The sequence below is a fragment of the Mchenga conophoros genome, linkage group LG3 (genome assembly GCF_057382185.1).
Source record: "Mchenga conophoros isolate Kocher_MC1m ecotype Shallow Benthic linkage group LG3, M_conophoros_male_GT1.1, whole genome shotgun sequence".
Taxonomy (NCBI): domain Eukaryota; kingdom Metazoa; phylum Chordata; class Actinopteri; order Cichliformes; family Cichlidae; genus Mchenga; species Mchenga conophoros.
The window spans coordinates 35,902,047-35,927,939 of record NC_140528.1 but is presented as its reverse complement, the minus strand read 5'-3'; the positions used below and the strand labels follow the sequence as shown (position 1 = coordinate 35,927,939).

At 44.2% G+C, this 25,893-nt stretch overlaps 2 protein-coding genes across 2 annotated transcripts; both read right to left on the bottom strand.

Moving 5' to 3' along the window:
* Window positions 1-3,268: 3,268 nt before the first annotated feature.
* On the bottom strand, window positions 3,269-4,657 carry LOC146578400 (nuclear factor 7, ovary-like). The gene has a single exon (XM_085259116.1). The coding sequence runs from the start codon at window positions 4,655-4,657 to the stop codon at window positions 3,269-3,271; it is 1,389 nt and encodes a 462-aa protein (XP_085115242.1).
* A 13,321-nt stretch (window positions 4,658-17,978) lies between these two features.
* Window positions 17,979-19,748, bottom strand: LOC146578399 (nuclear factor 7, brain-like). The gene has a single exon (XM_085259338.1). The coding sequence runs from the start codon at window positions 19,743-19,745 to the stop codon at window positions 18,324-18,326; it is 1,422 nt and encodes a 473-aa protein (XP_085115464.1). The 5' UTR covers window positions 19,746-19,748; the 3' UTR covers window positions 17,979-18,323.
* Window positions 19,749-25,893: the final 6,145 nt, after the last annotated feature.

Genomic DNA, 25,893 nt, shown 5'->3' with positions numbered 1-25,893 from the left:
ATGGGGATCAATAAAGTATCCATTATTATTATTATTATTATTATTATTATTATTATTATTATTATTAGCAACACATATAGATCATCCTGGTGACCAGGCACAGGTCGACAGGTTCCAGAGGTGCCATAAAAAGACCATAAAGTTAGTCATCCATAGCTGTGGAAAGAAGTGACACTAATTTCTCACATGTTATTCACATTGTCAAAGTAACCTTCACATTTTCCCAAAAACACAGTGTAACAGCATCACCACTCCTAACCTATAAAGACGGTTTCTTCACACATGAACCCAGAAATCCTGTAGTAGAAAAACATTAACTAGTTGTCCTGGTATAAATCGCATCATCAAATCACATGAAGAACTGTAATGCTGTAGAAAAGAAATGTAAATGTTAGCGCTGCACATGTGCATACACACTTTCTCACAGTTTCCTCTGTAAGCAACACAAGGTAGTGAATAACACCCCTGGTAGATGCACAGACACAGAGAGTGGCATTTAAAAGATTAAATCGTCATGCAACCTCGAATGTTGCTGTCATCTTTCTGCTCCTGTAAAAGGAAACACACATAGATTCATCTGCACCTTTGTCAGGTGGGGGTTAACTTCGCACAGTCGTGTTACATAAGGAAAGTCTTGACAGCTTTTGTCAGCTTTTACCAGTCAGTTAGTTTTTTTTTCTCTTTCACTCACTCATTCATACATTCTTTCATTCTTTCTTTGCTGATAGTGGAACATATCGTCGCATTTAGTTTCCACTCTCAGCAAAATGACGTCATTTCAAAAAGAAAAAGAAGAACTTTACCTCGCTGAATCCTTTTGGACAGGAACTTACTCTCTAATTGTGCCAGATAAGTGGCTTTCTCCTGAGCTCATTTTAATGTGGAGAAACTCCCTTCTAACAAATTTCTCCACGACGTGTAGCACTTTTAATTCCCGACATGCAGATCTGCTTAATGAAAAGAAATTCACAAACAGAAAATCAGTGCACTGTTCTAATCGTGCAGATCTGCTCAACAGAGATTATCAAACAAAACTTTCAGTGCACTGTGAAAGTATTAAAAAAAAAGCTTTGTTAAGTCATGACACAAGCTCCTCATCTCAGGAGGGTAAATCATACCATTAGCATGGTTTATCATACCATCATACTAATTGGCAGGCTCAACTTCACAACAAAAGAAAAATCATCAGCTAGATTAACTCCAAAACAACCATCAGCTGCACAACACACAACATAAGCCTAATGTCTTATTAGCTATGAGTTTAATCCCCAGGTCTGTGCTCTTCAGTCATTTAGGCCACAGATTTATTTAGTTTTCCTTTTTCCCTTCATCATAAAACGTGTGACATGTTGTCATGCACTTCACAAAAGAAGTTTGTTCTGACGTATTCAGAGTTGTGTATCTAGGTACAGGATTCACTCGCACATCAAAACAGGAAACTCATCGATTTAGAGTCTCCACTCAACACACAACAAACTCCAACACACCTCATTCACTCGTGCTAGAATTCAGTCACCTTTCATTAATCTAAGAACGATCAACTAATTTGCATATCAGCTATTAACCCACTAAGATGACAGGACAACAGAAATGCATGTTCAAAATAATATCACAAAAATAGAATTTCCCTCATACAGAAAATTCAGAAAAATAATTTCTGAAAGTGGAAAAAAAACCCCAGAAGTAATAATGTGGAAAAACGCAGTTCTTTCTGATCTTTAGTAATCCAGTATTCACAGATATTATCAGAAACACAAATACAGTATTTCAAATATTTAACATCTTCCTGCATTAATCCAGACACAAAACTGCCAAGTTTGAAGCTGGCTCATGTGCACACATGCAGCTTCAGTTCAGAGACAAATGGCAGCCGCACAACCGACAGTGTGTGCGTTCATAAGACCAAACCACACACACTCACACCCCACACTCTCGCCCACGTGTGGGCCATTCTTGAAATATAAAGAATGACAACTTTATTCCTGGACTCTGGCAGTTTGTTCCTCTTGCATCTGAAAAGTTGCAAGTGTTCTGATCTGACACTCTGAAGCGATTGCTGCCAGCTCAGATTTGCTGAACCCTTCTAAACAATACCTGTTCACTCTACTCTCCCCTCTCTCCATTCCTGCTGAAATCAGTCTTGACACACACGACTCCAGTCGCACCATGCTTACTTCCTATTTTTCACTATTTGACTGTTGTTGTGTTCAAATATTTAAGAAGAAATATTTGTGGTTTAGAAAGATTTAATTTGCTTTGGCAGTTCCTGTTCCTTTTCCTGAAATAAGAGAAACATGGACACAAAAACACACTCTGTGTAGCCTTGACTATCGAATGTTATCCTTCAGTTGATTCTAAGGCCCAGTTCAGGACATCTTGTTTGGACTCTGTGACCCAGAGACTTATAAAAAGCCATCACTGGTGTATGTGTAAGCGTGCTGAAAAACCCTCTGCACTCTATGTCTACCGGCAATATTTCAAATCCAAACATTAACACTGAATGAAGCTCTTGACTCTGAAAACATGAAGCGCCAACCCATTTATGAGCAAATTTGCATCGTGTATATATTAAAACAATAACACACAGCTTTATTTATTTTATAAACATCCATCCATCCATTCGCTTTCGCTTATCCTTTTCAGGGTTGTGGGGGGCGCTGGAGCTTATCCCAGCTGTCATAGGGCGAGAGGCGGGGTACACCCTGGACAGGTCGCCAGTCTCTCGCCGGGCAATTTGATGAACAATTTATAATTTTTACATAATACTCCAGCCTTTCAACTCTGAGCTTATTTAGTTCTATTAATACACTGAAATCTCATTTGTGTCATGAAGAAAGTCTTTAATCAAACAGAATTCAAAGATCAGAAACATTTCATATATGGAGTTAAACATGGATCATTGTTTCAACAACATATTTATTGTTGTCATAAACAGACAAGAAGACAACAACAAACTGCTCCTCCCATTCAACACATGTCAGTCCATATCCCAGCAAACTAAATCATCTCCATTTACACATCAAATAGAAACATGAATCACTTGTAATGATTAGAAACTTGATAGAATTTCAAATCTAGTTTGGGGAGTCATTCAGTGAGAAACAGTGAAATGATTTTCCATGTGAAAAGGTGGACAGCAGAAACAGAAAGAAACAGTGAAACTAAAAGAGAAACAAAGAGCTTTGGAACAACGAGGCAGCAGGAGGACAGCTGCAGTTTAACAGCGTCAACTCACTGACAGGAAACAACATTAGAAACATCATCATCCTCAACTCATCTGCTGCACTGACACTGACACCTTCAACGGACACACCTTCACTTTACCATCAGTTTCAATATATGGAAACATCCTGTGAGTGAAAGTGTGTGTGAAGGTGTGTATGTGTGTGTTAGTATCAGGATCAGAGAACGACAGCTTTCCTCTGTTCCAGTCCAGATTCACTCTGATCCTCTGGAACTTCTTCTGAACTGAGAGAGCAGTGAGAGGAGCTGATGGTGAGTGTTTGTAGTATTTACTTCCATCAAACAATATCTCCCATAATCCAGATTGTATGTTTCCTTTCCTCTCCACAGACTCTGCCAACACACCCAGTAACCACCGTGTACTGTCTCCAACTTCAACATACCAGCTGTGAGTCCCTGAGTTAAAGCCCTCAGAGCCCAGGACAGAGCAGAACAAATCAAACCTATCTGGATTATCAGGAAGCTGCTGCCTCTCTCCTCCTCTCACACTGGTCAGATCTTCAGACAGGATGAGTTGTGGATGAGCAGTGTTTGGGTCCAGAATGAGAGGAGTGTAGGAGACCATGTCCTTCATGTTGTTCCAGATGTTGAAGGTCAGGTTGCCCAGGTGTTTGGCCTGGTCTATCAGAGCTCCTGAGGGCAGCTGTGGATCATCCAGCAGGGGGCAGTGCTGGACTCTTTCCACTGCAGCCTTGTAGTTGTGCAGGAATGAGACATCTTCAGCTCTCAGCTCCTCCTCTGTGGCTCTGACTGTGTCTGAAAGAGCTGCTATCTCTCTGCTCAGAGCCTCCATCTTCTCCTTCATCATCCCACTCTTCTGCTCCTCTTCCTCCCTTAGTGCAGCCAGCCTGGCCTCCTCTTCATCTGCTAGAAACTGGTGAAGCTTCTTAAACTGCTCCTTAATCTGCCTCTCTGTGTGTCGGGCCTGGACCTTAATGTGTTCTGCTGTTTGATCAAACTTTACTTGATCTTCTTCACAAACCTTTAACTTCTTATTTAAGGGCTCCAGAGTTCCCTGAAGTTTCTTCTTGTGTTGTTGTGCAACTTCATCGATGGGTCTGAATCTGTGATTGGTGTGTTTTTCTGAGTCTCTGCAGACGACACACACTGGCTGCTGATGGTCCAGACAGAAGAGTTTGAGTTTCTCAGAGTGCAGACTGCAGAGAGCCTCTGAAGCTCTCTGATCTCTCTCCTGTAAGAACGACTCACACAGGTTCTTTAAAGCTTGGTTTAAAGGTGGATCATCCTTTGAAGATATGTTCTTACAAACTGGACACTCACATATCTGTTTTTTTCTCCACCATCTCTTCAGACAGTCTTTACAGAAGCTGTGGCTACATGACAGAATAACAGGATCTCTGAAGACCTGCTGACAGACCGGACAGCAGAGATCCTCCTCTGATCTTGAAGCCATTGAGTCTGTGAGTGAAGCTGAAAACAGGAGAGAGGCAGTACAGTCAGTCCTGGCTCCCCTCCCTCCTCTACCACCTTCACTGAAAATTCCTTTGAGCCGTGTTTTTGCTCAAACTCACATTCAGTGTGTGGAGCGTCAGCAGCTTGAAGCAGCAGTGTTGGAGTTTTCCCCTTTTCTCTCCTGTAGCTGGACTCACTCAGAGGAAGCTGCTAGTTTGGTCTGAGCTCAGTCTGATCGTCTGTGCGTCTCTCTGTACTGAGAAAGAGGAACAGCCTGTTTTCTCATTTCTCTCAGGTGAGTGACGTGAGAAGGCGGAGCTTCATTAAATTTCCACTTATTTCACCTAGCTCGGCCCACATCCTCATTTTAGGTTTGACAACAATTTTAGCAGACAAAGGTGAATCTCTTAGACATGAACTGAGCTACGACTTGGGAAAAGCCTTGGAGGGGACTGGTGGGGGGCCTGGTAGATCTCGATGTACTAATAAGAAGTGAAGAAGTGAAAGGATTCAAAAGCGGAAGAAGGGTGGGGCAGGAAAAAGAGAACAAACAGCTTGTATAACTGGGGGATCATATACAGATATCTTTGTGTAGATAGTGTTTGGAGGCGTAGGCCTGCTCCTAAAAGATATTTTATCTCCAAAAATGTGAGTGTGAAAGCAGAGTGCAGATAGCAAAAAGACATTGACATGATGTTAAATCAATATCAGGCAATTCCGTTCAATTAACATTGAAATCTGACATTCATTTTACATCACTTCTACATCCTCAATTAATATTGAAACAATGTTAGAGTTGGATATCAGAATAATCTTCAAATTTGACATCGATTTTACATCACTTTGGCACCCTCACTTAATAATGAAAAAAATCCTGAATTCTAGTGTTTATTTTCCACAACATTTGCACCAATGGTTAAGATTAAAATTATAATTACATCATGATTAAAAATAAAGAGGACTTAATAGGTATTTCATTCAATACTAAACCACTGCAAATTAATCAATCAATACTTTAAACTGCGTAAAAGACATTTGTGTATCATCTAAAAACAGGATTACCGTATATGTTAGACATTGTCTTTCAGCTTACCATGTTCATTATAATATCCCTATAACATTAAGCATCAAGTCATTATATGTCACGGGGTAGAAAGGGACAAGTTATCTAGGTTTTTTACTATGTTTGCTGTGTTTTACCTTTTTAATATTTTAATATTGTACAATGGTTTATTTGTATGAGTTTTACTGCATGTTTTTATGGTATTTATTGGTGACTTGTCCTGGAAAGACTCCGCCCCTACCTGATTATAAACCTGATCACACCTGGGAGGTCCCGGGGGCCAATAAGAGGGCCTGGAAGACCACAGAGGCTTGAGGGGAGGCTTGAGAGACGGGCAGGAGTGAGTGGTGTCAGGCGGCGGCGCCTGCAAGCCCAAGGGTTGGAGCTTGGCGTTCAGGAGGACGATACAACACCAGCGACTAGGGACGTGGAGCGAACAGGCGGACGGCAGTAGCAGCAAGAGCCCAGCTTGTGCACTGCGGGAGAGCAGAGGCGACGAGACAGCTGGTGCCGATTTGCAGTTTTAAAGAAGCGGCGGGCGGAGTTGAGAGCTCTGCCCACCTGGGGTAAGTCTTCGACTTATCCCCTTCTTACGACTGAATACTGCCTGAAAAGAATAGTGACTGCCGCTTCCTCCCTTTCTCCAGCGTACCGGGACGCGGAACGCTGGAGAAAGGGAGGACTCCGCTGGGTTTCCCTTTTACACCACTTCGCTGGATTTTTTAGTTCTTTGTGACTTTTATATCGTGGCGGATGCCACTGGACTTTTAATGTTGCGTTTTATGGATTTTTATTGTGTTACCCCTTAGCCAGGGTTGTTTTAATTTCTTTTGCATTTTTAACTGTTTGTATAATAAATTATATTTTAATTATACAGTTTTTAATTCAGTGCATTCCCTTGGCGGCCCCACTGCTCCGTACGTTTTTGAGGAGGGTTTCCCTTCTAGAATAACACCTGTGCTAAATCACAAATACCTCCTTTACATCCGTTACATATGTAATTAACAAAATAACAATAGACATTTTTGCATCAAGAAAAAAATATTATCCTATGAAGACGTTTTTTGTTAAATGACTTATTTACAACTCATTGTTTTTAGTTTACTCCAGGATTGGGCTGGATATCGGGCATCCTGCCCCCCCATCCGGAGCATAGCGGAGCCATTTCTGCATTCCTTAGGCGAAGTCAAACTCAGAAACTGCGTTTACCCCCACCTGCTGAGTCATATGGAGGACCACAAGAGCCACACGCATTGAAATAAAGATTTCTGTGCTTAAATAATGAATTGTAGAATAAATTCTGCATTTGTAAATTCATTTTTGAATTGCACTTAAATAAACTGCATTTCTGGATGGACCTGGGCTCCCTTGCCTTGGTGGGTACCAGATGACGGGGGTGCCTACTGGGGTCAGCGGGGGAGCTGGCCCTAGGGAGGGGCATCCTCCCCTCCCTTCTTTTCCTCCCCATCCCCGGCTACCTCCCTCTTCCCGCTCCACCACACTCACCCACAGAGGTAGGGCCTTGGGGTGCGGGTGTGTCACAAGGGTGCAGGGGAGACATTCCCCCCCCCTCCCCCTCTGTCCCCTTCTGGCCACCTGTGCCTCAATTTTATCTCACAACTTAGACATCCACATTACTTACACTCTCATAACACACACATATATATAGGGCCTTGAGGGTGGGCACGTTAATGGTGTCCAGTGGACGGTCTGTGTACTCAAACCTACCTCTGGCGCTGGTGCCCACCTCTCAATTTTAAATCCATGTAGACATTGAGGGTTCTCGGGAGGGGCCGTGCTAACACCTGCTGCTCTCTGGCAGCAGCACCATGCTCTCCCTTGTTTTAAATGCACTTTAGAACAACACGCAGCAACACTACACATGAGCGGGAGGAGGGAGGTATGGGGTCTTCACACACCCCCGTTCTCTGCTAGCCATCGGGGCGGGGGGGCTGGGAGGAGATGTTAGCTGTCCGATTGGCCTCCCTGCTGCTGCGGAGCCTGGGACGGTCTGCTTGCCTCCACCCCGGGGGGAAGGGTAACATCTCTGGGTTCTGTTTCCCCCTCTGGGGGCGAGGGTACCTGGACCCGGGGTATAGAGTATGTTTGGGGAGTGTGATTGTGTGTACATGTCCATTTATGTCAGTCCTTACGTTGGTCTGTTTGTCTGTGTCTATATGTCAGGTCGGGTCTTAGACTCCACCTCTCTGGGAACTCCCAGGCCCTCCAAGGCCTATCTCCCCTCACCACACTCCCTGCCGGTGACTGATGCCCTCAGGGGTCGGTGCATTGGTGGTTCTTGGTGTCCGGGGCTGGGCGCTCAGGTATGTACCAGCTCACTCCCGGTGGCTACCTGGCGGGGCCTGGCGCCTGTTGCTCGGTCAGGCCTCCTCCGGGGTGCGGGGGGCCCTCGGGCCTCTGGCCTCTGGGCCTGTGGCTCGGTTCACTCTGGCACAGCTGGCTGCCGGCAGAGCCGGCGGGCACGCCGGTGCAGCCCCCTCTAGCTTCTGCTCGGTGGCTACTGGGTGACGCCTCGTCTGGGGATCCTCAGCCCTTCCCATGAGGGTAGCACGGATGCCCCTCCGGTGGTCCTCCTTGGGCTCCTTGGTCCCTCTCCCCTTCTGTTTTTCTTTTCCTTCCTCTTTCTCTCTCCCTTTCCTATCCCTCACTCATGTCTGTCCCGTCTGTAACATCTGAAAATAAAATATAATAAATAATAAAAACAAAGGTCGATCAAATGGACCAATACGGCAATGCCACGATGATCCATTTGGCAAAGTAAATCCATTGGGTATCCTTGTTGGTCTTCAGACAACAATTCTGACGGCTAAAGAACCAAATGGGACAGGCAAAAAAATAAACTGCATTTCAAAATCCATTTCCCTTTCCTGTTTGCTCAGGGATTAACTTCTGGATTAGTTGCTGGATTAGGCTTTCTCTCCTGCATGAAGTCCAGGTGCTGGTTTTCTAGTGTGTGCATCTGATGGCCCAAAGCTGACTCTGACCTGTAACACCATCCATGGCTGCAGTATGGAACAGATGTGGGTGTGTCCTCATCTCCCAGAGGAGTCCAAATCGTCATCAAACAGCCCTACAGACACAAAAACGTGAAAATATAAACAACCAGACTATCAGCAGTGATTTAAGTACTTTAAGACCTCTGTAAAAGGTGTGTCTCTCTTCTCCAGGTGTGACAGAGGTCACACCTGGAGAAGAGAGACACGTATGTGAGAATGCTGTTTGTAGATTACAGCTCAGGATTCAATACCATCGTTCTCTCGAAGCTGGACAGGAAACTGCAGGATCTAGGACTGAGCAGCTCCCTCTGCAGCTGGATCCTTAGCTTCCTGTCTGACAGACGCCAAGTGGTCAGACTGGGCAGCATCACCTCATCCCCCATCACACTGAACACTGGTGCACCACAGGGGTGTGTACTGAGCCCTCTCCTGTACTCACTCTACACCTACGACTGCACAGCCACTAACAACTCCAACATCATTGTGAAGTTTGCGGACGACACTACAGTGGTGGGTCTTATCACCAACGGTGATGAGACGGCTTACAGGGAGGAGGTCAGCGCCCTGACCCACTGGTGTCAAGACAACCATCTCACCCTCAACGTCGCAAAGACAAAGGAGTTGATAGTGGACTTCCGGAGGTGCAGAGAAGTACACACCCCCATCACCATCAACGGCGCTGCTGTGGAGAGAGTGAGCAGCTTCCGGTTCCTTGGTGTACATCTGGCTGAGGATCTTACGTGGTCAGTACACACAAACAAAACAGTGAAGAAGGCGCAGCAGCGCCTCTTCTTTCTCAGGAGACTGAAAAGATTCGGCATGAGCCCCCGCATCCTCAGGACCTTCTATCACTGTGCCATTGAGAGCATCCTCACTGGATGCATCACCACCTGGTATGGCAACAGCACCGCCTACAACCGCAAAGCTCTCCAGCGAGTAGTGCGGTGCTCTGAACGGATAATTGGAGGTGAGCTTCCCTCCCTCCAAGACATCTACAGGAAGCGGTGCCTGAGGAAAGCGGGGAGGATCATCAAAGACTCCAGTCACCCCAGCCATAAACTGTTCAGACTGCTTCCATCAGGAAGGAGGTTCTGCAGCATCCGGTCCCGTACCAGCAGACTGAGAGACAGCTTTTTCCATCAGGCCATCAGACTGCTGAACACTTCAAAGACACCTCAGCTTCACTACTGGAACTTCAACATTATGCACTACACACTGTACAGTAATGCCACTGTTTTGCACATGTCTCAACTCTGTATATTTTTATATATTTTATTTTATTTTTACTCTATTTAATTTGTAAAAAATGTGTATACACACACACACACACACACACACACACACGTAGAAAAACATTTAGTATACACATCCAGAAATGCATATACTATTATATATTGTACATATATTTATTAGTTTCAGATTAGCCATTCTTGTATTTTGCTTGTTTACGTTCTTGTATTTTGCACAACTCTGTTGCTTGTGAAGCTCGCACACGAGAATTTCACTCACATGTGCTGTACCAATGTACCTGCACATGTGATGTGACAATAAAATTGATTTGATTTGATTTAAAAATTATTTACAGTATATATCACAGAATTTAAGGCCTTTATAATCACAGAGCATACAGAGAAAAGTACTGAACTGAATCATTTTCAGCTTTTGTTTGATGTATATTGTATTAATAATTAAATTTCATTATCTGTGTCTTTACCACACATTTGCCACACAGGTGTAGATACTGTAGGTTCAGTGAATGCTTAAATTGCACTGATTAGAATATACTGGACATTCAAAGCTAAGATTCAGCGCACTGATATGGGTAGTGATGCGGCAGAGCGTGGCTTCTAGCTCCTGATTGAAGCGCTCAGTCTGACCATTAGCCTGAGGGAGATATCCCAAACTGAGATATGGCTTTGGCCCCTAGGGCCGTACAAAACCTCTTCCAGACCTGTGGAACAAACTGTAGTCTCTTGTCTGACACTATTTCCATAGGTATCCCATGTAACCTGAATACCTGTTCAACCAGTGTTTTTGCGGTTTAGGGAGCAGTGGGGAGCTTTTCTGGGATTATGAAGGTAAGCATGGTTGTTTTCCCAGAGGAAATGGGTGACCAGTGACAAAGTCTAATATTATATTTGACCATGGCCTGTGAGGTGTGGAATAAAGGCTACAAAAGTCACGCAGGATGCAGAGTCTGTACCTTATTTCTGGCACACCATGAACAGAATGGTATGCGTTTCAGAGGTGGAGTTTGGTGAATATTGTGCAGCTGAAATGTAGAGCTGATGAGTGGAAGGGGGTATTTTTTTATGTATTTTTTTTCTTTGAGGCCCTGGAAGTCAGGGGCAATGCAAGTCATCCTTTTCCCCTACAAAAACAAACCCTGCACCCATTGAAGTTTTCCATGGCAACTCATTCTAGTTTTGACAGATTGTACTGGTGACTGGTGGGTAGACTGGCACTGAGAAGGAGTTTTATGGTGCAGTCGTGGAATGGTGGAAGTGACAGGGCTTTACTGTTATTGAAAACCTCTTGGATGGAGGTCATGATAAATAGCGGCCACCCCAGAACCCTGAACCATGAACAGATGATGAAGAAAGGCAGTGTCTCTCTATGGTTACCATTAGCACTGGCCAGAAAAGGGCAATCCAGGGGCAGGAGAGGTATATTTAACTGACTAGCCAGATACAAATCAAGGGGTTATGTTCACAGCCTGAATCAACAAGCGCCTGAAATAAGTGAGTGACCTGGTTTATGATTAGTGACACAGAGAGAAGAAGACAGGGCTTGTGAATCACATGCGAACGTTGGTAACTATAACTCTTTTCTCCCTCTCTCTCCCTCAGACAATTATCAATACAAAGGGAGAGAGAGGCTAACGCCTCAAAGGTGGCTGGCTTGTCAGGTGAGGCCATTTGATCTTTCATAGCTTCATTCAGTGAACAGAGGTAAACTCCCTGAAGGGCTTGACCCGGCCAAGCCTGCCTCTGCAGCTGCGGTCCGAAATTCTATTACATAATCTGCGATTGTACGCCGGCCCTGACGGAGATTTAATAATCTCTGAGCCGAACAACATATGAAAGAATCTTTACCTCAATGGTTCATCCTTTCTTTCAAGTTGGGTAGTTTTAGGGATGATGTTTCGAAGTCTTTATCTTCTAGAAATTCCATTGTCTGACGGCTCCTTTAAATACAGAGAATACAAACTGTTGGCCCTGGTCTGAGATAATATAGGTTGATGAGTATTTATGGGTTTAGTACATGGGATACAGTTTCTGTCATGGCCTTCCAAAGGGGGAACAGTTCTATCCAAAGCGTGCAGTAATGCACAAAAGACTATTAAATATAGGTTTCTACTTTCAGTGAGGCCTAATCACACCCCCATCATCTGACTGGAAATGGTCAGTGTAAATGTTTTAACAGGACTTTGCACAATTTATTGCACATTCTAGATACCTGGTTTGCACTTAATATTTTCTTTCAGCGGAGCCACTACTGCTACTCTGGGCTGTGTTACAGAAGAGCTACTGCTTTGCCCTTCCCTTTTTTTCCACTTTGTTTATTCTGCTTTGCGTGTGGTTAAGGGAGTGCCCAGCTCTATAACGTGATGGGTACTAGTTAGCATTAATCTTTGTTTATTGCTCGGGTTTTAAGGTCCCTTGAAAAATAATGTTGTTAATGTTAATTTGTTAATGTGTTTTGAAGGCACTGAATTTTTAATTCTATAGCACAATCCACACTACTGGATAGTTTGTTTGCTTTAAACTGGAGATTCGGTTTATTCTTTTGTTGTATATCACCAGTGTGTTTCTACAGTAACTACAGAGGGTGAAGAGGACGACTGTCTTCATGTTTTGGATATATTCAAAACTTTTGTTTCCCTTATTCAAAGCTGAAAGCCTAAAGTGGGTGTGACTGAATATAATAGAATAGAATAGAACAGAATGCCTTTATTGTCACTATACAGTTGTACAATGAGATACAGAGCATCTCCTACTCAGTGTAAACATGCTTGGGGGGGTACACTTCTGCAGCGCTATGTACATATGGACAGTATTAACATAGAGAAAAACATATATATATAAAATGTACAATATACAAGCCGTAAGTAATATGGGTGGTGCTTTCAGGTTTTTCCTTGTAACAGTAAAGCTTTTGAGCTTGCAGTCACCACACCACCACCCTAGTGTGCGTGCATCATGATTGCTTTCCCTTTTTACCCTCTCATCATCACTCCCTTGCGTTGCCACACATACACACATGTTAAATGGGAATTATACACTTTTTGATCTAGAGGCATTGAGTGATAGCAGTCCCGACCCAACCCTTCCAAAATATCAAATCAAATCAAATCAAATACAGAAATGGTCAAATCATTAGTCATAGATTAGGAAAAGTTGTTCCGTCCACTCATGCATGTCCTCTGATTCTTGCTGGAAGACAGAATCATCCATTTCTGTGCTCACATTCTGCTGTAACATGTCTCCTCATGTTATAGGTGAACTCTCCTATGTCTCTTTCATTCTCACTCATGTGTTTGCACAGCTGTGGACATCAGCTACCTTCATCTTTTAGGTGCCACATAGCGTCAAAATGAGTGGATGGTGTTACATTAAAGTTGTAAAACATTGCACTCTCTTTAAAGCAGTAAAAACAATGAAAAATGAATAATGAGCACTACAAAATATAAATGAATAGAGGTGTTATGATCATAGTGAACAGGTCAGTATGTGAAGGTCAGAGAAGCTGAAAGTAAATGCTCTGTTGCCCACTATGTGTCATGGTCCTGGGTCAGTGACCCATTGCTTTGAGTTTATTGTTATTATTTTCTAGTTTCTTCTGATTTTGTATTAGTTCTCAGGGTTTGATTCTGGTGTTCAGTGGTTTATTACTCCAACCTGTATTCTCCCCCCTCATGTTCTGTTCGTGTCCCTGAGTTTGTGTTTGTAAAACAGTTTGTGAGTTTCCTGTTTTACTTTGAAGCTAGCTGCTGCTGAGCGTTGTCTCCACCTCCAACCAAAACTTAATCTACACGGTTAACAAAGGTCTGAGCTTTATCCTGTGTATCATTCTGGCTTGAACTACCATTATTCTCCTGACAGGAAGTGCACTCACTCATCTCATCACACCTGTTAGTCGATGTTATATGTTATATATATATATATTTAGATTCCTGAACCCCTTCACCTTGTCTCAGTGACCTTCATGATGTAGTCACCTGAAATGGTTTTCCCTACACAGGTGGGCCTTGTCAGGCTTTATTTGTGGAATTTCTTGCCTTCTTAATGGGGTTGGAACCATGAGTTGTATTGCACAGAAGTCAGGTTGGTACACAGCTAACAGGCCTATTTGACAAGTCTTAGGATTCATATTATGGCAAGAACCAATCAGCTAAGTAAAGAGATAATAATTTGTATGTGATAGTCCCCGTAGGGAAATTGCTCCTCTGCATTTAACCCATTCGCCTAGTGAAGCAGTGGGCAGCCACCAATGCATCGCCCGGGGAGCAGTGTGTAGGGATGGTACCTTGCTCAGGGGTACCTCAGGATAGCTGTTCAGTAGGGTTGTACCCATAACCTTCCAATCATGAGGCAGCTACTCTACCTATTGAGCTATCCCTGCCCCAAGCGAGAGAGAAACTACAGTCCACCATTACTTTAAGAACTGAAGGTCAGTCAGTCCGGAATATTGTTAAAACTTTGAATGTGTCTCCAAATGCAGTCACAAAAACCATGCTAACAAGTGCTACCACAAAAACTGGCTCACATGAGGACCGCCCCAGGAAAGAAAGACCAAGAGTCAACTCTGCTGCTGAGGATAATTTCAACCAAGTGACCAGGCTCAGAAATCACAAGGTAAGAGCACCTCTGATTAGAGCCCAGGTAAATGGCACACAGAGTTCCAGTAGCAGACACATCTCTACATCAATTGTTCAGAGGAGACTGTGAATCAGGCCTTTATGGTCAAACAACTGCTAAGAAACCACTACTAAGAAAAAGCAACAAGCAGACGCAGAGCTCTAGACTAACGTTTTTCCATGGTTGCACTGGTACACCTAACTTTTTTTCTTAGGCGCACCATCACAAAAGTTAGGCGCACTCAAACTTTTCAACCACATCACTTAACACCAAAGTTCCCACTGTGAAGCATGGAGGAGGAGGTGTGATGGTGTGGAGGTGCATTGCTGGTGACACTGTTGGGGATTGTGATTGATATTTCTTTATTTTATGTATTGATAACATGTTTTAGTAATGTCACTTTTGTGTCATAATAATAATAATAACAATAATGATGGATTCCATTTATATGTGGGTGTGATTTATATGTATATGTGAAGCGCTTTTCGAGACCCTCAATGCGCTTCACATATACACATATATACATAACGGATAGCATCACAAATATGTTCTACACACATACAAACACAAACAGTGGGGAATTGTAACTTCATAACCTATCTGTTAAACAGATAGTGAGACTTATTGTCCAGATGGCCTGACCTCCACAATCACCTGACCTAAATCCAGTTGAGATGGTTTGGGATGTGATTGACCGCAGAGTGAAGGCAAAAGGACCAACAAGTGCTCAGCATCTCTGGGAACTCCATCAAGACTTTTGGAAAACTATTTCAGGTCATGACCTCATGTTGGTGGCTAGTAAATGGTTTAAATAAGCTGCTGATTCTAAACATTGTCATCAGGTGTCCCTGTGGATCCTCTACAGTGAGTATAAGTAATATTTTTTACAGCTACATGTGGTCTATCTCTATCTGACACTTTGATGTTCATCTACATTCACACAGGAGTTGTCAGGACAAACAAGGTTGTCTCTGCAATGCAGAAGTGTTCCTCAATGAAAACAAACTACAGATAATTGTGCTCAGAACCAAATGTTTTTTTTTCTCATTACAGCAGCTTTTTCCTTTAGAAATATAATCTTGTCATCATATATTATTTATCCATGACTGTTTACATTTTTTTCTTTTCAAACATTTCTTTTATTATTCTCAAAAATAATTTCTGAAGTTGGCAAATAAAAACAGAAGTAATAATGTGGAAAAACGCAGTTCTTTCTGATCTTTAGTAATCCAGTATTCACAGATATTATCAGAAACACAAATACAGTATTTCAAATATTTAACATCTTCCTGCATTAATCCAGACACAAAACTGCCAAGTTTGAAGCTGGCTCATGTGCACACATGCAGCTTCAGTTTAGAGACAAACGGCAGCCGCACAACCGACAATGTGTGTGCATTCATAAGACCAAACCACACACACTCACACCCCACACTCTTGCCCACCCATGGGGCCCATTCTTGAAATATAAAGAATGACAACTTTATTCCTGGACTCTGGCAGTTTGTTCCTCTTGCATCTGAAAAGTTGCAAGTGTTCTGACCTGACACTCTGAAGCGATTGCTGCCAGCTCAGATTTGCTGAACCCTTCTAAACAATGCCTGTTCACTCTACTCTCCCCTCTCTCCATTCCTTTTTTTTTTTTTTTTTTTTTTTTTTTCTAAATGACATCAGAAACAGCAGTATGCGACATTACGTGATGGCAGAGCTTCAGTTCATCCTTTGTCATTTTTTTTTTTTTTTTTTTTTTTTTTTAATAAATAGGACAGGGGGAATGAATGAGAGAGAGAGGGGGAGAGAAAGAAAGAAAACCAAAGGGGAGAAGAGACGGTGAGAAGGGGGGGGGGAAGAGAGACAAAAAAAAAAAAAACTCCTGGGTCACCTGTATGGAGAAAAAAAAAAAACCAAACAAGCAAACAAAAACAAACAGAGGAGACAGCAAACAACAAAGAGCAACATAATAATAGAGAAAACAAAGCACCATCACAATAAACTAGTTAGTCATAGATATCAGTATTTACTAAGTAATAAACGATATTGTGCAGCACGCAAGATAGACAGCGCACAGTGTGCTTTGAGGCAGCAGCCAAGAAAGCTTTAGTCCGCGTCTGTGAATACCCATGTGTGCATACCTGTGTGGATCAGCATGCTTGCATTCCAAAGGTTTCTCCATGTAATGATCTGCTAGGGAGTGTGGGGGGGCCATAGCCCCGTCCTCCTCCCTCTCTCCATTCCTGCTGAAATCAGTCTTGACACACACGACTCCAGTAGCACCATGCTTACTTCCTATTTTTCACTATTTGACTGTTGTTGTGTTCAAATATTTAAGAAGAAATATTTGTGGTTTAGAAAGATTTAATTTGCTTTGGCAGTTCCTGTTCCTTTTCCTGAAATAAGAGAAACATGGACACAAAAACACACCCTGTGTAGCCTTGACTATCAAATGTTATCCTTCAGTTTATTCTAAGGCCCAGTTCAGGACATCTTGTTTGGACTCTGTGACCCAGAGACTTATAAAAAGCCATCACTGGTGTATGTGTAAGCATGCTGAAAAACCCTCTGCACTCTATGTCTACTGGCAATATTTCAAATCCAAACATTAACACTGAATGAAGCTCTTGACTCTGAAAACATGAAGCGCCAACCCATTTATGAGCAAATTTGCATCGTGTATATATTAAAACAATAACACACAGCTTTATTTATTTTATAAACAGCCATCCATCCATTCGCTTTCGCTTATCCTTTTCAGGGTTGTGGGGGGTGCTGGAGCTTATCCCAGCTGTCATAGGGCGAGAGGCGGGGTACACCCTGGACAGGTCGCCAGTCTGTCGCAGGGCAATTTGATGAACAATTTATAATTTTTACATAATACTCCAGCCTTTCAACTCTGAGCTTATTTAGTTCTATTAATACACTGAAATCTCATTTGTGTCATGAAGAAAGTCTTTAATCAAACAGAATTCAAAGATCAGAAACATTTCATATATGGAGTTAAACATGAATCATTGTTTCAACAACATATTTATTGTTGTCATAAACAGACAAGAAGACAACAACAAACTGCTCCTCCCATTCAACACATGTCAGTCCATATCCCAGCAAACTAAATCATCTCCATTTACACATCAAATAGAAACATGAATCACTTGTAATGATTAGAAACTTGATAGAATTTCAAATCTAGTTTGGGGAGTCATTCAGTGAGAAACAGTGAAATGATTTTCCATGTGAAAAGGTGGACAGCACTATTAGGGACCAATAAGCCAAAAACACAAAGGTCCAAACTATTAAAAATTGTGTGTGTGTGTGTGTGTGTGTGTGTGTGTGTGTGTGTGTGTTTAAGAAGAACACCACCCCCCCCCCCCCCCCCCTGTGTGATCGCAAGACATGGTTCAGTCCATTTTATTGGCTTCTTCTTGTAAACCAGCTCAACCTCCTCTTTCACTCAAACCCAGAAAGACTGGAGCGGAGGCCAAGGAACTCAAAAAGAACAAAAAAATAATTAATACAGCATGTACCCATATAAGATAACAAACAATCCAAAACAGATTTTACCATTTGTGCTGTAGCTTACTGCTGTCATGCAATACAAATAAACTTAAAATTTTGAACTGAATAAGCTATAGTCACAGAAGCTTTAGAGCACAATGTTAAAAAGGACAAAAAGAATATCTTTGAAATATTTGGGGTTTTGGCTACATGGAGCACTGACAGGAAAGCACATTAGAAAAAAAACCATCCTGAACTGACCTGATCTGCTAATGGTGCCGCTGACACTGACACCGTCAGCGTCACCGGCAACACCTTCACTTCATCACCAGTTTGAATGAATGGAAACATCCTGTGAGTGAAAGTGTGTGTGAAGGTGTGTATGTGTGTGTTAGTATCAGGATCAGAGAACGACAGCTTTCCTCTATTCCAGTCCAGATTCACTCTGATCCTCTGGAGCTTCTTCTTTACTGAGAGAGCAGTGAAAGGAGCTGATGGTGAGCGTGTTGAGTATTTACCTAAACTGAAAATCACACCCCAAAATCCAAACTCTTTGTTTCCCTTCCTCTGAATAGACTCTTCTACCACACCAAGCATCCAGCTTGTATTATTTCCAACCTCGACATCCCAGCTGTGAGTCCCTGAGTTAAAACCCTTAGAACCCAGGACAGAAATGTAATAATCAATCCTCTCTGGATTATCAGGAAGCTGCTGCCTCTCTCCTCCTCTCACACTGGTCAGATCTTCAGACAGGATGAGGTTTGGATGAGCAGTGTTTGGGTCCAGAATGAGAGGAGTGTAGGAGACCATGTCCTTCATGTTGTTCCAGATGTTGAAGGTCAGGTTGCCCAGGTGTTTGGCCTGGTCTATCAGAGCTCCTGAGGGCAGCTGTGGATCATCCAGCAGGGGGCAGCGCTGGACTCTTTCCACTGCAGCCTTGTAGTTGTGCAGGAATGAGACGTCTTCAGCTCTCAGCTCCTCCTCTGTGGCTCTGACTGTGTCTGAAAGAGCTGCTATCTCTCTGCTCAGAGCCTCCATCTTCTCCTTCATCATCCCACTCTTCTGCTCCTCTTCCTCCCTCAGTGCAGCCAGCCTGGCCTCCTCTTCCTCTGCTAGAAACTGCTGAAGCTTCTTAAACTGCTCCTTAATCTGCCTCTCTGTGTGTCGGGCCTGGACCTTAATGTGTTCTGCTGTTTGATCAAACTTCACTTGAACTTCTTCACAAACCTTTAACTTCTTCTTTAAGGGCTCCAGAGTTTCCTGAAGTTCCTTCTTGTGTTGTTGTGCAGCTTCATCGATGGGTCTGAATCTGTGATTGGTGTGATTTTCTGAGTCTCTGCAGATGAGACACACTGGCTGCTGATGGTCCAGACAGAAGAGTCTGAGTTTCTCAGAGTGCAGACTGCAGAGAGCCTCTGAAGCTCTCTGATCTCTCTCCTGTAAGAACGACTCACACAGGTTCTTTAAAGCTCGGTTTAAAGGTGGATCATCCACTGATATTTCCTTACAAACTGGACACTCGTGTGTTGGTCTCTCTCTCCACCGTCTCTTCAGACAGTCTTTACAGAAGCTGTGGCTACATGACAGAATAACAGGATCTCTGAAGACCTCCTGACAGACCGGACAGCAGAGATCCTCCTCTGATCTGGAAGCCATTGAGTCTGTGAGTGAAGCTGAAAACAGCAGACAGGAAGTACAGTCAGTCCTGGCTCCCCTCCCTCCTCTACCACCTTCACTGAAACTTCCTTTGAGTCGTGTTTTTGCTCAAACTCACATTCAGTGTGTGGAGCGTCAGCAGCTTGAAGCAGCAGTGTTGGAGTTTTCCACTGTCGCTGCACTCACTCGTGCAGCTACAGCTACTCACTGATCGTCTGTGTGTCTCCCTTTACTGAGAAAGACGAACAGCTTATTTCCTGGTTTGTCGCAGCACTTGTGTAAGGTCAGAGGCGGAGTCTCATCCACCTCCTCCCATACATGCTGTTGCTTCATCCTGAACAGCGGTGTATTTTCTTGTCTTAACTAAATAATAACTATGAATCCAAATTTGTGTGTGTCCTCTGTGCATTCCTGGTGTTATTAGATCGGGGACATTACATACATACAACAAGGCTCCCCTATCAGTATGCTTGGGAAGACCATACCTTTTGCTAGCATTCAAATGACACTATTTTCAGGAAACTGAGATCAAGTATCATTCATAGACAGGTGACACTAACAGGAAAACCCTACCCAAGTCATTGTTTCAGGTATTCACTGATCACATGAACTTTGTGGACCAACACATCAGGTTTACCAAGGAGAATGTGGAAAACATGACAGGTTAGCCTTCCTAAACTGTGAGATTTCCATCACCAATAGGGGACAAAAGTTGATGTGTACAGTAAACCAACACATACACTTATCAAAAACTCAAGCACAAACTGGATGTCATCAGGACACTCCAACACAGAGTGAACACCATCCCCACAGATATAGCGGCCAGAGACACACACAGTGATATTTGAGAAGTGAAATGAAGTTTTTTGGATTTACAGAAAGTGTGCAATAATTGTTTAAACAAAATCAGGCAGGTGCATAAATTTGGGCAGCACAAAAAAAGACATGAAATCAATATTTAGTAGATCTGCCTTTTGCATAAATTACAGCCTCTAAATGCTTCCTGTAGGTTCCAATGAGAGTCTGAATTGTGGTTGAATGTTTTACAAAACATTCAACCACAACATTCAACATCTCTTACAAAACATCTCTAGTTCATTCAGGTTTGATGGCTTCTGAGCATGGACAACTCTCTTTAATTCACACCACAGATTTTCAATAATATTCAGGTCTGGGGACTGAGATGGCCACTCCAGAACATTGTACTTGTTCCTGTGCATGAATGTCTTAGTGGATTTTGAGCAGTGTTTCGGGTCGTTGTCTTGTTGAAAGATCCAGCCCTGGCGCAGCTTCAGCTTTATCACTGATTCCTGGACATTGGTCTCCAGAATCTGCTGATACTAAGTGGAATCCATGTGTCCCTCAACTTTGACAAGATTCCCATTCCCTGCACTGTCCACACAGCCCCACAGCATATTTTACTGTAGAATAGAATACAATAAGACTAAAATACTTTACACAACTATACAGAATAGAATAAAATAAAATACTATATACAGTAGAATAAAATAGAATAAAATATACAATAGGATAAAAATAGAATACACATGCTGTATACAACTGAGTAAAAATACAACTTTGTCAGAAAAGAGTATTGCACTTAGTGTTATTGCTATTGCACACGTGTGGATGTGTGTGTTTGATCAGTTAAAGTCTTTATTATGGAGTCTGACAGCAGTGGGGAGGAAAGACCTGTGAAATCTCTCCATCCCACACCGTGGGTGCCGCAGTCACTGAAGGAGCTGCTCAGTGCTGTCAGAGTCTCCTGCATGGGGTGGGAGACGTTGTCCAACAGGCACACACATATACAAACATCCATCCCCACCCTCATGCTCTCATATACACTTACTCCACACTCAACCAACGTGGAGACAGACATAAAGAGACGCTGTACACACGATCACACTCCCCAAGCGTACTCTAAGCCCCGGGTCTAGGTACCCTTGCCCCTGGAGGGGGGGAACTGCACCCAGACCCAGGTGGTGTTACCCTTTTCCCTGCGGTGGGGGGAGGCAGACCGCCCCGACTCCGCAGCAGCAGGGAGGCCCCACACTCCAGACCGCAGTCGGACGGCCAACTCCTCCTCCTAGCCCCCCCGCTCCAGCAGGTCGCAGAGAATGGGGGTGAGAGAAGACTCCAAACCTCCCTCCACCCGCTCATTGTAGTGTTGATGCATGTGTGTTCTAAGGTGCATTTAAAACCCAGGAGGGCATGGAGCTACCTGCCAGAGAGCAGCAGGTAAGCGCATGGTCCCTCCTGTTGGCCCTCAATGTCTACGTGTATTTAACATTGAGAGGTGGGCAACGACGCCAGGGGTGGGGTGTACACCCTGATGGTACTTTGGGTTCCGTGTATCGTGCCCACCCCCAAGATCCTATATGTATGTGTAATGAGAGTGTGAGTAATGTGAATGTCTAAGTTGTGGGATAAAATTGAGGCAGAGGCAGCCAGAAGGGGACGGGGGGGGGGGGGGGGGGGGTGGCCTCCTCTGCACCCTGGTGACATACCCCTACTCCAAGGTCCTGCATGTGTGGGTGGTTGTGGCGGAGCGGGAAGAGGGAGGCAGCTGGAGATGGGGAGGGAAGGAAGGGAGGGGCAAGTGACCCCTCCCTGGGGCCAGCTCCCCCGCTGACCCCAGTAGGCACCCCCATACTCCGCGACCCACCAGGGAAAGGGGGCCCAGGCCCATCCAGACCGGGGCCCAGCGCAGCAGCGCCTCCCGGCCCCACAGAGCCCGGGACAGTCCACCCAACCCCACCACAGAGAAAACTGCACCCACCCCACCATCCACTCTTCTTCCAGACTACATAAGACAATAAACACCCAGGCTGAGATCTTCCTCCACCTCTCCTGTGTCTCCCCCTCCTGCAGAGAGAGCCCCTGAGGAGAGGAAAGCTCCTGCAAGATGTGACAATCTTCCCCACCAGTTGAAGAGCCCCCCAGGTGGGTGCTGCAGTCACTGAAGGAGCTGCTCAGTGCTGTCAGAGTCTCCTGCATGGGGTGGAAGACGTTGTCCAACAGGGATGACAGCTTAGCCGCCATTCTCCTGTCACTCACCACCTCCACTGCACTCAGAAAAATTATGGTTCTTAAATGGTTCTTCAGATGTCTTCATGGTTCTTTAAAGAACCATCATACGTCAAAGAACCTTTTTTATTTTGTGGATGGTTCTTCAGCTATTACAAATGGTTCTTTAAAGAACAAAAGGTTCTTCATTCTTAGCAGTCTAAGTTTGGTGGTGTAAATGGCATAAATATTTATTCACTATAATGAGGCTGTGAATTATACTCTGTGTTTTCTTTGTGTGCATGTGTGTGCGAAGGGGGAGGGCGGGATACCTGGAAATTACCCTTTAAGAGAAGATAGGAAACTGAATATTCAAATAAAAGTTAGAAATATTTGCTTAAAAATATACTGGTGGCAGGGGTGGGGGCCAAAGCCTAAAGACCCTAACCCCCCCCACCCCCCACCCCCCACCCCACCCACACACACACACACCCCTAACCCCACAAACACATTATGAATATGGTGAGTTAACAAACAGTAGACACAATACACACATTCAAATACTGTACTTTAGTTTTAAATTTTAATAAAGCATTACTATTTTCTACTCCAAGGCATTCCTTTAAGATTATTATGTATTTTTGAAAATATAGCATAATGATAATACTAGTTATTGTAAACTTTACAAACCACCCAGCAGTATGTAAAGTCAAATTATAAAATACAAGTAAATAACAATTGCAGAACAGAATGTCAGTGTAATGAACACACACTTTGTTTTGACAAAGCACACTGCTTAGGTAAATGATCTGAGTAGTTGTTCATCACTGAGCAATTTGTTAATATGTGTTTTGAGCCAAATAAATGACGGGGAGAGAGTAATGTCAGAACACGTCATACTATAACCTCCCGGGAGCGGACGGAGGGGGTCAGTCGTTGGTATGCGCATGCGCAGACAGAGTGGCGGGCCTTGACCTTTCGGGGGAAAAAACTCACGGACGGTGACAGCGAAACGGATAACAGTCTTCAGTACCTGCTGGACTTTGAAGCTCTGGATTCTGGAGTGTTGGAAAAGGTAAAACATTTTCATTGAAACCTTATTACTGTTTTGTTTTTGTTACTCGTCATTGTAGCGTGCTGTTAATGTTGTGCTAACAGTAGCGATTAGCTAGATACGTTAGCCGTTGAGGTCAGCGCAATTTAGTATCCGGTATACAAAAACTGTTTTCCTAACAAAACCACTGTTATAATTAAGTGAAGGTGCTCCCAGCTAATTTGAACCTTTGGCTTCTAAAATATGTGGTTCAATTGCGTGCTGCGTACATAACCTAATGTCAGCTAGACCGAAATTAAAATTTAATATATTGTTAAAGTCACTAAAATGGCGCCTGAAGCCTGTTGTGACGTGAGCTCTGTGTCTGCTCTAGAAACTCTGAAAGTCTGTAGATCTTGTAACAAACCTTTTGGGTTATAGCACCACTAGGGGGGGAGTCTCCTAGGGGGTGTGTGAGTATAGCGTGGCAGCCATTACATGCTGCTCGTGTTCTGTTCTCAGGATAGACCTCACCATCGTAACGGCCTGGCACCGGCGACTATCGATCCCCGCACATGTATGTACGGACAGTGTAGAGCCGTGGAGACCTGGCTTGTATGGTCTTATGTTGCTGACAAGGAATAAAGGTCTGTTGTTTAATTTAACTGACCGGCTCCGGCTAGCCTCCTCCCCCCATACCGCACCTCCCCTGCAAAGAAACAACTCATTGAAGAGCAGGTCCAGAAAATGCTGGAGGATGGCATAATTGAACCGTCCATGAGCCCCTGGGCCGCACCTGTCGTGATTGTTAACAGGTTGGGCGCTGACCCACGGTTCTGTGTGGACTTTAGGGGGCTGAACCAGGTGACTCGGAAGGACTCATACCCCTTACCGCGGGTCGATGAGTCTCTCGACTTCCTAGCGAGAGGTCGATTCATTTCAACATTGGACCTGGCGAGGGGTTACTGGCAGGTGCCGGTTTCAGGGGACTCACGTCCTAAAACAGCCTTTGTTTCCCATTGTGGGCTGTTTCAGTTTCGCGTGCTCCCTTTCGGCCTCTGCAACGCACCAGCCACCTTTCAGAGGCTGATGCACAACGTCCTCAGCGGCGTTGTTTACAAGACATGTGCTGTATATCTGGATGACATCGTGGTTGTGTCCCCAACCTTCGAACAGCATTTGTTGGACCTGCGGGAGGTCCTTGAGAGACTTAGGTCTGCGGGTCTCTCGTTGAAGCTTAAGAAATGCCAGTTCTGCCTGAAGGAGCTCACCTTCCTGGGCTACCGGGTTACCCCGGATGGCATTAAACCGGACGATGACAAAATCAAGGCTGTGATGCAGTTCAGAACTCTGTCCTCAATGAGACAGGTGCGGCAGTTTCTCGGTCTGACGGGATACTACCGCAGATTCGTAAAGGAATACGCTCGCCATGCAGAACCTCTGCACGCCCTGACAAGGAAGGATGTTACCTTTCAGTGGGATGACAGGTGTCAGGAGTCCATGGACTTCCTGAAACAGAGCATTGCGACAGCGCCTGTCCTGTCACTCCCTGACTTTTCCCGGCCTTTCTTCATCCATACGGACGCATGTGACCTTGGCTTGGGGGCGGCCTTAATGCAGAAGGATGCAGAGGGTAGGGAAGTAGCGGTCGCTTACGCGAGTCGAGCTCTTCACAAGGCAGAGAAACCATACTCTACGCCAGAAAAGGAGTGTCTGGCCGTGATTTGGGCTTTAGAACACTTTCGTCCCTATGTGGAAGGGCTTCATGTGACGGTCTTGACTGACCACAACAGCCTTAAGTGGCTGATGTCACGCCCAAACCCTACTGGCCGGTTGGCGCGGTGGTCCCTGCGCTTGCAGGACTTTGACTTTACCATCGTACATAAGGCGGGGGTGCACAACAGGGTGCCAGACGCTCTGTCTCGCAACCCACTACCTGCACCAGAGGGTCCTCCTATTGAAATCTTGCCGGAGCATGCTGTCATGTGGGGCATGGATCTTCGTGCCCAGCCTCCCCTTTTGTTAGAAGACCGAACACAACTAAGGCAGCTGCAGTTAGATGACCCAGGTGCAGGTCCAAAGCTCCGAGACATGGAGTGTTCCCCCAAC